Genomic DNA, 15,538 nt, shown 5'->3' with positions numbered 1-15,538 from the left:
AGACCATTACTGGTGTCTGCAGGTGTGATTCTGAGTTATTCAGAATGCTTATGGGAAAAAAGAGGAGGAGCAGTATCTTTTGGGGCTGGACAGACCCCTTTCTAAAATTGATGTTCAAATGGAAAAAAGAAGAATTCTCAACCATTCTGAAGCGCAAGGGGGTCTCCTGAAAGGCTATAAAGTTCTAACCTAGATCCCATGGAGGAAAGAAAGCCACCTGGAATGCCTTAGGAGTATAAGGAAAGTCTGCAAGGTTTGACTGTTTCCTAAAATGGAGAGGAAGAAGCAGTGCTAATGGGTGGGAACATGAGCAAAGTTTTGGGCATAGTCAATAGCAACTGTCCTCCCTACTCTATCCTAAAAAGCGGTCAGACTTCTTCCTCTTCTTTGTTTAATAAAATCGCAAAGCATCACTCAAGTCTGTCACACTTCTAAAGAGCTCCTTAGCCCTTGCCTGTAGCATCCCAAATGCAATACATCTATGAGTCTTTCCATCAGATACTCAATGTGAGCAATATGTAACCCTCTTTCATCACCTTCATTACAGAAATTACAGAGAGGAAGGAGAGGGAACTGTGTTAGGAATGCCCTTAAAACCAGCATGCTATCCAATATGGGGTCCAAACCCAAAAACTAGATACTACTGGGGTAGGGAAAGGGAAAGATCCCCTGCCCACTGTCTCATATGTTTTAGTATGACTTCTGCAACATCCCCAACATATGTCCCGCTTCCTGTCTACATAGGAGCCCTCTCCTACATTATCAGTAGAGTAAGAGAGACCCTTTTCCCACAACCAGGAAGTGTGCAACTTAAAGAAAATTCCCTCAACATTAGACAAATACAATATTTAGGGTTAGGGACAAAGACACACTTTCAGCATAGCTGTTAGAGGACCTTGATAAGAGGGAGGATGGTCCACTGGACAGGATGTTATATTGGCATTCAGGAGACTGTGGTTCAATTTCTCTTCTAGAACCTTGAGTGACTTCAGTTTCTCTACCTCAATTTCTCATCTGTATAATGTGACACCCCTACCTCACAGGGGTGCCACAATGCACTAAAGACTGTGAGGTGCTCAGACACCATAATGATGGAGACCATATAAATACTTCATCTAGTGCCAGGCCATTGCTAAACCCTGATGTTCTGTCTAGATTGAACAGTGTGAGGAGCAGCAAAGTAAGTAGTATTTCCAGTCTGAGAATGCTTGACAGAGTTTAAATTAGCGTAGTAACTTTTTAAAGAAAATGCCTGAAACAAACTAAGCAAGCATTTTTGTATTGGTGAAAATTAATTTAGACAGGGGGAAGAGACATGTTTTAAAGTAACTATAGAAACTATCATTTATGCCAGTCAAAGCAAAGATTTAATTTAAAGTGAGAAATGTAGGTTAATAGAAAAACTGTCAAAATATCTCTCATAATTTAAAAAGTTATTAACTTCACTTTATAATAAAACCTATAGAAACTTGAGACTAAAATCAGTTCTTATTTACTTAATTATTTTATTAGATTCTTACACATTTTACAGATAAAGAGAAGTTAAAATTTGGTTTTGGCTTGAACATCTCGAGAGCACAATCTCTCATGAGCATTCAGCCAGAGATCATCCAAGCCATGAGGTGGAGAGATAGGAGACTGGAATGCAGGGACCTGCCCTGGTTTACAGACAGATGATCCTTGACTAGGGCAAAGTTATTGGAGATGTGATGGAAAACCAATGTAGATTCATGAACCAGTAGCGCCTTGGCCAGGCTAATGCCACTAGGATTAAAGTTGATTTGTTTCTCTTCAGTTTCCTTAGTATCCTTGGAATTGGAGGAACTAGAGGGAATGCATAGAGGAGATGACTGAACCAGGGAGAAGAAAGGCATCTGCAATGGAACCCCAGCTGCCCCCAAGCAAAATCTCTTCCACTAGTTGTTCAGGTTGGTAGCAAACAAGTCTATCATTGGGTACCACCCCTCCCCCCGCCACTGGTGAAAGGTTTGGAGGATGTTCTTTCTGATTGACCACCCATGTTGGTCTATGAAATCCCTGCTAAGGGTGTCTGCAATTACGTTCCTCATTCCTGGAATGTGGAATGCCTTGAGGAAGACGTTTTTTATACATAATTCCACAAGAGGATTACTTTCTTGCATCTCTCTGCCTGTTCAAATAAAGCATGGCACTGGTGGTATCTGTAAGAATATGTATCACATGGTTGCTGATGGAAGACACAAATGCCTTGCAAGTCCAAAAATAGCTCTGCACTCTAGCACATTTATGTGGAGAGAGAACTCCAGGGATGACCAAAGAGCTTGTGCCCGAAGCTGACTGAGGGAGGTCCCCAGCCTTTGGTAGACACATCTGTCACCAGGGTTATATTCAAAACTGGAAACAGAAAGGGAACACCTCTGCACACAGATCCAACCACCAGTCTAGACACTGGAGCAATCGTGGAGTCTGCATGTCTAGAGGATGCATGGTAACACCATATATTGAATGGAGCCTGGCCTGCAGTGATTGTGAAGTCTGGCATGAAGAGTTACGTACACGCAAAAGGCCATGTGGCCCAGGAGATGTAGGCAAGCATGCAATGTTCTCATTGGTTTGCACTTGAGACTTTTAGACAGAAAGGCTATGGACTGAAATCTAGCCATCAGAAGGTAAGCCATTGCAGTCACGGCCTTGACGTCTGCATTGATAAAAGGTTTTGCGTAGTCTTGGTTGTAACTTTGATCTGTCCAACTTTAGTTTCAGGCTCAGATGAGAGAACAGCTGCCTGATGACACGCATGCTGTTTTGGATTTGGGGGTTGCCTGATGTACTGTAAACTAGCCGATCGTCCAGATAAGGAAATCTCTGAATGCCTAAATATTATAGGTGGGCTGCCACCACTGAGATGCACTTGGTAAAGACCCTCAGAGCTGACGACAGCCCAAAAAGGAGCACCATGTGCCAAAACGGTTGTTGCCTGCTATGAATTAAAATAATTTCCCGTAGCCGAGAGGTACTGCCACATGTAAACATCCTGTAAATCTAAGGCACCATGCTAATCTCTAATCCCAAGGAAGAAGCGAGGGTGACCATCCTGAACTTGCTTTCTTGATGATGCAGTTCAGTTTTTTTAGATCTAGAATGGGATGATGGCCACCAGAAAACTTTGAGACCAGGAAATACCATGTACTTCTTGAAACAAAATGGACTCATGAGAAGGGACCCTGAAAAGGGACTGCGGTGTGTGTGGGGAAGGGAGAACTTAGAAGAGGGAGATAAACTGGATAAGTACATAAAAGGTTATTACAAGGAGGAGGGAGATAAATTGTTCTTCTGAATCTCTGAAGATAGGATAAGAAGAAATGCGCTTAAATTGCAACAAAGGTGGTTTAGGTTGGACATTAGGAAAAACTTCCTAACTGTCAGAGTGGTTCAGCACTGGAATAAATTGCCTAGGGAGGTTGTGGGGATTTTAAGAGCAGGTTGGACAAACCTGTCAGGGATGGTCTAGATAATACTTAGTCCTGCCTTAGTGCAGGGGACTGGACTAGATGATCTCTCGAGGTCCCCTCCAGTTCTACGATTCTAACATATTCCTCCTTCCCTCTGCTGAGCACTTACTTGTCTGACATGATCTCTTTCCAAACACAGGGAAAGAGAGACAGGCATCTTCCAATGGAAGGAATAGGTGGATATGGTCAGTGTGCTGTCCTCGATCGGTCACCAGGACTGCTTAGATGTTGAACTTGTCTGTGAGAAGGGCCTGTGGACAAAGCCGACTGGCCATTTCAGGGAGGTCTAAACCTTCTTTTCATAAAGTCTTTTGATCACTACTGGAAAGAGGATCTATAGTAAAGGTGAGATCTAAATTGCTTCCTCTTTGTCATTAGCCTTACTGGTCTTGGTCTTGGTCTGTTCTGAGGGAGTCTAGATCCGTCTGCTATGGAATGTATATGTGCATAATCACTAAATTAGACAGATAGGACAAAGGATCCCAAAAATAAGAACTTGTGGGGAAAAAAAAATCAACTAACTGCATGACAGGTTTAATTTCTCAATAAAACAACTACATTTGCAACGGATTATATATATACAAAGAAAATATTTCCCCTCATTTTTATTACTTATGAATTTAATATTAACAAGTATAAATAAGTCTATATTTTCCATGATATCATAGGGCCCAATCTGATATGGTGTCTCTTGTGAGATGTTAGAGCCCTCAAATGCTCACTGACCATCCATATGTCACTTGGAGTTATGAGTGCTGAGCACCTCCTGTGATTGTGCCCCTATTCAGCAGAATGTTTATTATAGCATTTTCAGTATCAGATGATGTGAAATATGTTTTTCATGACCATTATTTGATTTTTTTTATTTTCAGTTTGTAGCCAAAGATGTCTTTCTGAAGCTCAAGGAAAATAATTCCAATTTTGCAACCTGTTGTTAAAAATTCCAAAACATTTTGTAGATAATGATCTTGTTTAAAATTGAAAAAATTGATTAGAGAATAATTCACTCTAGAAGTAAACAGAAATTGTAATAATGAAGATAATTTCTCACACACAAAAATATTTGAAGGGAGAACAAACCTTTAAAGCCATCGGGATACACATCAGGAAGAAATTTAGTGCTGACATCCCCCTGAACAAAGCGTGGATGGATTATCACTTCTCGCAGTAAAGCTATATTGTGAGTCACACCTATAAATAAAACATTGAGTCAAATCAGATGAATGTGTTAATCACAAGCAATACCAAGAAACAACAAAACAAATCGATTCAGGGGGCTGCTTTTTCCCCTCCAGCTGAATTCCAGTCAACCAATTTGGCAACCATGTCAGTGACAATCATTTTTTGAGGAGGGTGGTCCACCTAGCATTCAGACATTGGTTGTCCCTGGATGATTCAGTTTAATTAAGACATAAGCCTTTGCAATTCTCACCTCTCTGACAGACTCTGATCCAAAACCTAATGAAGTCAATAAAAGCAAAAAATGACCATAAGGTTTTTGCTTTACTCCAATGAGATACAGGCAGGACCTAAAGAGAGCTCAGTGAAGTCCCATCAGAGTGTCAGTGCCATACACACAAGCTCAGCATTTCCCATTAACCACACCCACCTTGCCATTCTTATGTTTTAGAGACATCCTGTTGGGAAAGTTATGTACATAGCAATGAAAACACTGGTCCATTAAAAGATTTTACCTCACCAATCTTGTCTCTCTATTCAGTTTGAAGAATTTATGTAAGATTTTATAACATACTGTCATTTATAATTCATGAAGGTTATATATAGATCTTACAAAAAAAATTAAGAGACTTATCTGTGCTTTCTTCAGATGTGCACATCATCCTCTGTAGAATACAATCTTCATATTCTCTTACTCAACCTTGCCCAGCCAAAACTCTAATCAAGTTTTTCACTCCCCGTCTGCATTACATCACACTAATGGCCACAAAAGGTAAAATATTCATTCTTGGGTTTTGCATTTTCCCTTCTGCTTATCCTATTCTGTCTCTTTCTTCTCCCACCTTTTCTTTTATTTTGTCTTTTTTTCTCCATTTTACTGCTTTCTGGGGACACTGTGCCAGCAAAAAAGTGGAGCTTTAGATTGCTAGGAGACAGAAAAGGCCAGGATCCATGGGTGAATTGAACTCCAATATTCCCCACTAAAAACTCTCCACACAACAATATAGCTCAGAAGCATGCAAGTTATACTTTAATACAGTGCTCCCTCAAAACATTCTTCAATAAACCCCATGTACTGGAGGAGTATCTACCACAGAGAGACAGAGTGAAAAACTGAGTAAACTATTCATTTATTTTCTCACTTAAGCAAAAATCTCTCATATCTACAACCTCTAGGAAAACAAACTTACATTCAACTCTGTTAAATAGCACAACACACTGTTAAGTCTATTAAATTTAATTGAAATGTTAGTGGAAGGTGAAGACTTCATTGAAGTGCATGGAGGGGATGGAGGTAGCAAGAATAAAGGATCCTCCCTGGTGAAATAGCTTAAATCTGCTATTGATGCAGTTCAGCCATTTCTAAAAAGTTAAAATGTTTTCTCTTCCGAGAGCTATCTCTGGAAAGGATAATTTAGGAGTATCCAGAGAGGAGGCAATCTCCATCAAAGATCACTATCCTTACTCTTCCTTTAATTTAGGGAAGGACTTTTAACAAAAGGTTTCCAAGAGCCATCATAAGCATAACCAAGATCTGGCTAGAGAACAATGTCCCACAGTAAATAATAGCATTTCTTAGAAGTTTACAGAGTTACTAGAGTTACGTAATTATATGAAGTGCATAATCCATATAATATTAACTAGGCTGGGCACTTTCATTAAGATTTCTAACATTCAGAGGAAAGTTTCCTAGCTTTGTATTTTAGAGACTGTCACTTAATAGGTACATTTTCAGGGATTAGTAGAAACTGCACATCAGCACTGATGACCGCTTAACTGATCTTTTTGATAGACATAATTAAAAATAATAAAATATGAAATCACTGTACTATTTGCACCGGAATAGGTAAATATAGTCAAACTTCACAACTACAGATCTAACTAACTATTTACATTCTCTTTTTTCTGAAACGGAGATACCACCACAGCAATACAGTGAATGCTTTTTTTAAATGAACTATTTTTCCCCTTTTTTCCTTCTCCAGCTTTAGAAACATGAATAACATTCCTGTTATCTTATGCATAACCCAGTTCACACACTTTTTAAAAACATTTTCCCCCTACAGTCTGCTGCCGGTGTGAATTTTCTAGCTCTCTGTGTGGCCGATACTGAAACCACTTTCAACACATGGAATCTGACTTTGGCCTCATGAAACAATCTTGTAGCTCTAAAGACTAGTTCATGAGCCATTAACCAGCACCGTGCATCTAGTTCAATTATGAGAATTTGACCATGTGATTAAAAGAAGAAGAGTTTCTAAGCCACCTGGGTGATTAGGTCATCCAAGCTCCTTGGATGTTTACATACATATAACATTCCATTCTTTATACCTCCAACAAACAATTTAGTAAAAACCTAGAACTGTTACAGAAGATAAATGAATGTATCTTGGGAACACATATAATCTATATTTTGGATACTACAGAGCAGAGCTATCCAAGCATAAGACTAACTATTGACTTTTCCCCTAGTTTTCCCACTTGACTAGAAACTGCAGTAAGTTAAAATATGACAGATTTTCAAGAGCAGCTTCAGAATCGTAATTAAAAACACAGAATAGCCCTTCTGTGTTCTGACTTTGATTGAATGCAAAATGTAATATGTTACAATGTGAAACCATATCATCTCATGTTTTTCTTTCCTAAACCGCTATAAGATCCCTGTTGAGAAGATGGCTGATGACAGATGACAGAGATCTTGGTGTCTCAACTGATTGCCCCAAAAGACCTGAAATCAAAAACTACCATGAGTATCTTAATTCATTCCAAACCATGTGCAACAGGAAAAAAAAAATCAGAGGCTTCTGCAATGCTTTCAGCTCTAAAAGTCCTTCTATGAGTTCAATAAAAGCAGGCAAGCCTAGGTGTTTCAGAAGTAATATAAGAAGTGTGTTCTACATATGTAAATTAGCATTTTAATATGCAATAGTTTCCTTTCAAAGTACCATGAAAGACTGTATCTGTTCCCAAGATCACTTGTTTAAACAATGAACGGATGGTTGATCTACTCCTTAAAAGTAAGTTTACAGCTTCAATGATATTCCTAATCACAGACTGAAAAAATAATAATGTGCCACCCTAAGTCTTCAGAAGTCTAGAAGCTTTAGATTTGCAATTTAGCATGACCTCTGTCAAAGTTCATAAGGTCTCCATCTGTGTGTGAATAACTGCCACGCTACAGAAACATGGACCCCTAGAACAGCTTGCTCCTGACTACCTGCTGCTTCCCAAACACTGGCCAGACATTAGCCCCCACTCTCACAGGATCAAACAGAGGCCAACAGGCACAGCTTATTTCATGCAAAGTTAGAAACCAAACTGAACTATATTATATCCATTCTGCAACTGACTAATTCTGCCATCAGCCCAGGACTTGAAAATAAAATAATTTTAAAAAAATCACATTTTGTAATCTGGAAAAACCATGAGATAAAAATCACTAAAATTCTGTTTCATTTTGTTTCCTTCATAAAACAACCTTTTATTTCTCTACCTTTCATTCACATTGTAAAGAGAGTTGCCAGTATAAATAAGGATCACAATCACAGCTTTGTTGTTCCCCTCTCTGACCTCTTGTCTACACTGCAATAAGACACCCATGGCTGGGTCATGTCAGCTGACTCAGTCTTACAAGGCTTGGACTGAAGGACTATAAAACTGCAATGTAGACATTTGGGTTCAGACTGGAGCCAAGGTTCTGGGACCCTCCCCCTTGTGGGGTCTCAGAGCCCAGGCTCCAGCCCAAGCAACTACACTGCAATTTTATAGTTCTGCAACCTGAGCCCCACGAGCCCAAGTCAGCTGACCTTGGCCAACCGTGGGTGTTTTAGTGAAATGTAGACATACACTGTGAGGCAAAATACAGTAGAGTTTAGTAGTAGTTGCCAACAAGAAGATTTTTCTTATTTCTTTTTCCTTCTTTCCATCATATTGTCCACTGTAAAGTATTAATGAAACAAACGATCTTCTTAAGATGTACTTTTAATTCTTTATCTATTATTATCTATCTATTAATTTTGGGACAATATTATTCAACAGCAGCCTCCTAAAAGCATGAGGATTCTTTGGGTCAATGCCCTAGCTTTTAATTTAAGGAGACCTAACACTATATATAACATCACTTGGGTCCAATTAATTTTGTGATCTGAACCAACTTTCTAGTGAATATCTGTGCACATTGCAAAACCAAAACAATTTGGCATAGTTTGATTAGTAATCTTGGTATCCTTGTTTAGGAACAGAAGGCCCAAAGTCCACTGTCAAAGTTATATATGATGAAATCTGCATATTGCCTGCCTATCTGCACTGTACCTGGTCCAGCTCCATACTATCTGGAATATGCTCATGGAACAAAACCACAAATACCAGTAAATTCATCCTTTTTTAAATTAATTAAAAAAAACAACACTACAGCCAAGCTCATGTGTCGACCTTCTCCAATACCATCATCAAAGTGATGAAGTGATAAAAATAATTTTGTACAAAGCAAAATTATACAGAAGGGATGTGGATGGGATGATATACAAATTACAGTATTTAGTCACTAAAGAAAAATAAACTTGGTTTTGTGCCTTAGCATTCCATGAGCAACATTTTCACAATAAATATTTACTGACACTAAACATATTCAGTGTTGATTAGCCCTTTTACAGTATTAAGCTTCTGTCAGCTTGACATTCACAAACATAAATCTGCATTTATCCATGTAAACTTAATTGGAGCCCTACATGCCTCTCTGCAGATAAACAATTCAATATATTTAACTTGCTGAGAATTTTAATTGTGTTAAGTGGAAGGGAAAGAACTTTATTTGCATACTTATTGACTGCTAAAACATAACATTCATTTTATGCAGAATTTGAATTGACTGATGATAATTTAGCAATGCTAGTCTGAAAAAAAAATACTCTAGTACTGTACTTTACAAGTTATTAAGTAAGTATTCCATTTCATTTCATTAGGACCTCAAAAACTAACTAACTAAATTCAAGTACTACACTGAGTTACAATTCCAGACAACGATCATCGGAGCAGTTGAGATATGTCTGCAGGTTTTGCATCTGTTGTTATGGCAGGGCCTGGGCCTGCTTTCGGTTGGTGGTCATGGTCTATGGGGAACGTCCTTCTGATGATGCACTTGGAGTGATTGGAGTGTGTGAGGGTTGGCTGAAGGCCAAAATAGGGTGTTTGGGAAATAACTTTTTCCAGATGTTGACCCCATCAACTATGGGTTGTAACTGTTTAATGATACTCCATACGGATTCCAGCATGGCGTGGCAGGTGGCAACTAAAGGTGTGTGATGCAAAGTAGATTAGTTTCTTTATTGAAATAGGTTCTCACAGGGTATTTGGGTTGGCCCATTGCATGATGTGATCTGCTTCTCTGGTGGAATGTCCTTGTCTGGTGAAGGCAGTTTTAAATCTGTTAAGATGTGTATCCCAGACTTTCTCCTCAGAGTATATTCTGTGGTATCTGAGGACTTGGCTATAGATTCCTTGGTGTGTCTGGGGTGCTTACTGGATCTTTGAAGGAAAATTATCCATGGGTTTCTTGTACATTGTTGTCTGTAGGGTTCTGATTGTGGTGTCCCGGGAGTTGATGCTGGTATGGGAGTGTTCTAGAGAGAGTTTTATGGATGATGGTAGCAGCTGAAGATGTGGCGGAAGTCTATGAGGCAGTTTAGGTCATTGTCAAGAGGATGAAAATATCAATGTATCTCAGATATATCTTTGGTTTCATGGTGTATTTGTCCAGAAATTCTACGTCAAGGTGGCCCATGAAGATGTTGGCTTTCTGGGGAGCATTCCTAGTACTCCTAGCTGTTCTCATGGTTTGGACAAAGTGTGTTGCTGAACATAAAATTGTTACGGGTGAAGATGGAATGGATAAGTTTGGCAATATGTTTGAGGTGAATATTGGAGCGTTTCCATTGTCTTGTAGATATGTGGGGCAGGCAGCGATGCCATCATTGTGAGGGATATCTGGGCATAGGGAGGTGAAATCCATGGATGCCGTGATGGTGTTCTGAGGGAGGTTGTTAAGGTTGCAGAGTTTGTGGAGGAAGATGGCTGTGTCCTTGGAGGAAGCTGACCCTTTGTGTGGTGAGTGGTTTGATGATGGTTTCTGTAAGTTCTGATATTCCTTCAGTAAGAGTGCCATGGTCAGATATGCTGGATCTGCCTCTGTTCCCTTGTTCGTGTATCTTCAGAATCCTGTAGAAGGTTTGGAGGGGGGGGTGATGTCGTAGAGTTTCTCTCGGAATTGCTTGGGGAAGGATTTGATGATATCCTTAAATTCCTGGGTGAACTGTGGTATGGGGTTTTCTTTGAGTTCTTTATAGTAGATGGTGTCAAAGAGTTGGCAGTTGGCTTGACATAGTTATCACTGTTGAGAACTATAATAATCTCTTTTGTCTTCTAGTTTGATCACTATCTGGTAGCTAGATTTCAGGAACTATATAGCTGTTTTCTCAGCCATGGAGCGATTGTGTTGGATGTGATATTTGTTAAGGATTTCATAATCTTTTTTTTTTTTCCCCTGAAGTACTCAAAGTAATGATCAAGTATGTGGTTTCATCCACTAGCTGTCCATCATGACTTTTTATTCTTATGACAGTTGGAGGGGAGGTGGGAGGTGTGGCTGGTATCATCATTGCGTGAAATAATTCTTTGAGGCGGAGTCGGCAAAAGAATTCTAGTTCTCCACAAGTTAGTATGGTATCAGGTTCTCTAATGGGGCAGAAGTTAGTCCCTTGGAGAAACAGATAATTCTGCTCCAGTGAGGGGTAGTCTTGATAAATAGATACGGTTGGGGTGTTGTATAGTGTCTATATGGTGGGTCCGGGTGCAATGGTATATCCTGGAGCAGACTTATGTGACAATTTCTTGTTGAGGTGGTCCCTTCTGGAGTATATGAGGTGCAGGAGATGGTTACTCAATGTCATGGTATTACCCCCCACTCTGAATCTTAGCATCCAAAAGATGGGGTACCAGCATGAATTCCTCTAAGCTCAATTACCAGCTTAGAACCTGTAGCACTGCCACCAACCAGGAATTCCAGTGCCTGGTACACTCTGGTCCCCACAAAACCTTGCCCAGGGACCCCCAACACCCAGACCCTCTGGATCTTAACATAAGGAAAGTAAACCTATTCCCTCACCGTTGCCTCTCCCAGGCTTCCCCTCCCTGGGTTACCCTGGAAGATCACTGCGTGATTCAAACTCCTTGAATCACAAAACAGAGAGGACAATTCACCTTCCTCCCTCCTTCTCTTTCCCCCTCCCAGACTCTTCCTGACAGAAAGTAATAATGGCACAGAGAGAAATCAGCCTCTCTCTCCCTCTTCCCTCCTTTCTCCCCACCAATTCCCTGGTGGATCCAGACCCAGTCCCCTGGGGTCTCACCAGAATAAAAAAACAATCAGGTTCTTAAACAAGAAAAGCTTTTAATTAAAGAAAGAAAAAACAGTAAAAATTATCTTTGTAAATTTAAAAAAAATGGAATAGGTACAGGGTCTTTCAGCTATAGACACTGGGAACACCCTCCCAGCCTAAGTATACAAGTACAAATTAAAATCTTTTCAGCAAAATACCAATTTGAACTCCTTTCAGCCAAATACACATCTGAACTTCTTCCAACCAAATACACATTTACAAATAAAGAAAACAACCATAAGCCTAACTCGCTTTATCTACCTAATACTCACTAGTCTGAACTTATAAGAGCCTGTATGGCAGAGATGGGAGAGAAACCTGGTTGCACGCCTGATCCCTCTGAGCCCCCAGAGTGAACAACAACCAAAACTAACAGCACAGCACAAAAACTTCCCTCCCTCAAGATTTGAAAGTATCCTGTCCTCTGATTGGTCCTCTGGTCAGGTAACAGCCAGGCTTACTGAACTTGTTAACCTTTTACAGTCAAAGAGATATAAAGTACTTCTGTGCTATTAACTTTTCTTATCTGTTTATGAAACTCAATTTTTCTGAAGTCCTTCTGCAAAGCTGTTTACCATACTTGGAATTGTATGTAGTAGATAGAGGGTTACAGATGGTGAGTCCTCTAGGATGATATTTTCTTTCTTGCATTCTCTAAGAAAGTAGATGTCGTTGTTTAGTTTTGCTTCCTTTTTCTTCATGTTCTGCAGTTTCCATTTCAGACAGCAAAATTCAATATCTTCCATTGTTATACAACTATGACATTGCTGGCATTACTGAAACTTGGTGGGATAATACACGTGACTGGAATGTTGGTGTGGATGGGTACAGTTTGCTCAGGAAGGATAGACAGGGGAAAAAGGGAGGAGGTGTTGCCTTATATATTAAAAATATACACACTTGGACTGAGGTGGAGATGGACATAGGAGATGGAAGTGTTGAGAGTCTCTGGGTTAGGCTAAAAGGGGTAAAAAACACGGGTGATGTCGTGCTGGGAGTCTACTACAGGTCACCTAATCAGGTGGAAGAGTTGGATGAGGCTTTTTTCAAACAACTAACAAAATCATTCAAAGCCCAAGATTTGGTGGTGATGGGGGACTTCAACTATCCAGATATATGTTGGGAAAATAACACCGTGGGGCACAGACTATCCAATAAGCTCCTGGACTGCATAGCAGACAACTTTTTATTTCAGAAAGTTGAAAAAGCTACTAGGGGGGAAGCTGTTCTAGACTTGATTTTAACAAATAGGGAGGAACTTGTTGAGAATTTGAAAGTAGAAGGAAGCTTGGGTGAAAGTGATCATGAAATCACAGAATTTGCAATTCTAAGGAAGGGTAGAAGGGAGTACAGCAGAATAGAGACAATGGATTTCAGGAAGGCGGATTTTGGTAAGCTCAGAGAGCTGATAGGTAAGGTCCCATGGGAATCAAGACTGAGGGGAAAAACAACTGAGGAGAGTTGGCAGTTTTTCAAAGGGACACTATTAAGGGCCCAAAAGCAAGCTATTCCGATGGTTAGGAAAGATAAAAAATGTGGCAAAAGACCACCTTGGCTTAACCACGAGATCTTGCATGACCTACAAAATAAAAAGGCGTCATATAAAAATGGAAACTAGGTCAGATTACAAAGGATGAATATAGGCAAATAACACAGGAATGCAGAGGCAAGATTAGAAAGGCAAAGGCACAAAATGAACTCAAACTAGCTATGGGAATAAAGGGAAACAAGAAGACTTTTTATCAATACATTAGAAGCAAGAGGAAGACCAAGGACAGGGTAGGCCCACTGCTCAGTAAGGAGGGGGAAACAGTAATGGGAGACTTGGAAATGGCAGAGATACTTAATGACTTCTTTGTTTCGGTCTTCACTGAGAAGTCTGAAGGAATGTCTAATATAGTGAATGCTTACGGGAAGAGGGTAGGTTTAGAAGATAAAATAAAAAAAGAGCAAGTAAAAAATCACTTAGAAAAGTTAGATGCCAGCAAGTCACCAGGGCCTGATGAAATGCATCCTAGAATACTCAAGGAGTTAATAGAAGAGGTATCTGAGCCTCTAGCTATTATCTTTGGGAAATCATGGGAGACGGGGGAGATTCCAGAAGACTGGAAAAGGGCAAATATAGTGCCCATCTATAAAAAGGGAAATAAAAACAACCCAGGAAACTACAGACCAGTTAGTTTAACTTCTGTGCCAGGGAAGATAATGGAGCAGGTAATTAAGGAAATCATCTGCAAACACCTGGAAGGTGGTAAGGTGATAGGGAATAGCCAGCATGGATTTGTAAAGAACACATCGTGTCAAACTAATCTGATAGCGTTCTTTGATAGGATAACGAGCCTTGCGCATAAGGGAGAAGCGGTGGATGTGATATACCTAGACTTTAGTAAGGCATTTGATACGGTCTCGCATGATATTCTTATAGATAAACTAGGAAAGTACAATTTAGATGGGGCTACTATAAGGTGGGTGCATAACTAGCTGGATAACCGTACTCAGAGAGTAGTTGTTAATGGCTCCCAATCCTGCTGGAAAGGTATAACAAGTGGGGTTCCGCAGGGGTCTGTTTTGGGACCTGTTCTGTTCAATATCTTCATCAACGATTTAGATGTTGGCATAGAAAGTACGCTTATTAAGTTTGCGGACGATACCAAACTGGGAGGGATTGCAACTGCTTTGGAGGACAGGGTCAAAATTCAAAATGATCTGGACAAATTGCAGAAATGGTCTGAGGTAAACAGGATGAAGTTCAATAAAGATAAATGCAAAGTGCTCCACTTAGGAAGGAACAATCAGTTTCACACATACAGAATGGGAAGAGACTGTCTAGGAAGGAGTATGGCAGAAAGAGATCTAGGGGTCATAGTAGACCACAAGCTTAATATGAGTCAACAGTGTGATACTGTTGCAAAAAAAGCAAATGTGATTCTGGGATGCATTAACAGGTGTGTTGTAAACAAGACACGAGAAGTCATTCTTCCGCTTTACTCTGCGCTGGTCAGGCTTCAACTGGAGTATTGTGTCCAGTTCTGGGCACCGCATTTCAAGAAAGATGTGGAGAAATTGGAGAGGGTCCAGAGAAGAGCAACAAGAATGATTAAAGGTCTTGAGAACATGACCTATGAAGGAAGGCTGAAGGAATTGGGTTTGTTTAGTTTGGAAAAGAGAAGACTGAGAGGGGACATGATAGCAGTTTTCAGGTATCTAAAAGGGTGTCATCAGGAGGAGGGAGAAAACTTGTTCACCTTAGCCTCCAATGATAGAACAAGAAGCAATGGGCTTAAACTGCAGCAAGGGAGATTTAGGTTGGACATTAGGAAAAAGTTCCTAACTGTCAGGGTAGTTAAACACTGGAATAGATTGCCTAGGGAAGTTGTGGAATCTCCATCTCTGGAGATATTTAAGAGTAGGTTAGATAAATGGCTATTAGGGATG

The 15,538-nt window shown here is 40.0% G+C and overlaps 1 protein-coding gene across 1 annotated transcript in view; it reads right to left on the bottom strand.

Moving 5' to 3' along the window:
- Positions 1–15,538, bottom strand: part of PCCA (propionyl-CoA carboxylase subunit alpha) — a 430,643-nt gene that overhangs the window by 192,539 nt on the left and 222,566 nt on the right. Inside the window, 1 exon segment of the mRNA XM_030568083.1 lies at positions 4,572–4,682. Coding sequence (XP_030423943.1) covers positions 4,572–4,682 — 111 coding nt within the window.

This window comes from Gopherus evgoodei, chromosome 1, assembly GCF_007399415.2.
Source record: "Gopherus evgoodei ecotype Sinaloan lineage chromosome 1, rGopEvg1_v1.p, whole genome shotgun sequence".
Lineage (NCBI taxonomy): Eukaryota > Metazoa > Chordata > Testudines > Testudinidae > Gopherus > Gopherus evgoodei.
This window is presented reverse-complemented; position numbering and strand designations above follow the sequence as displayed.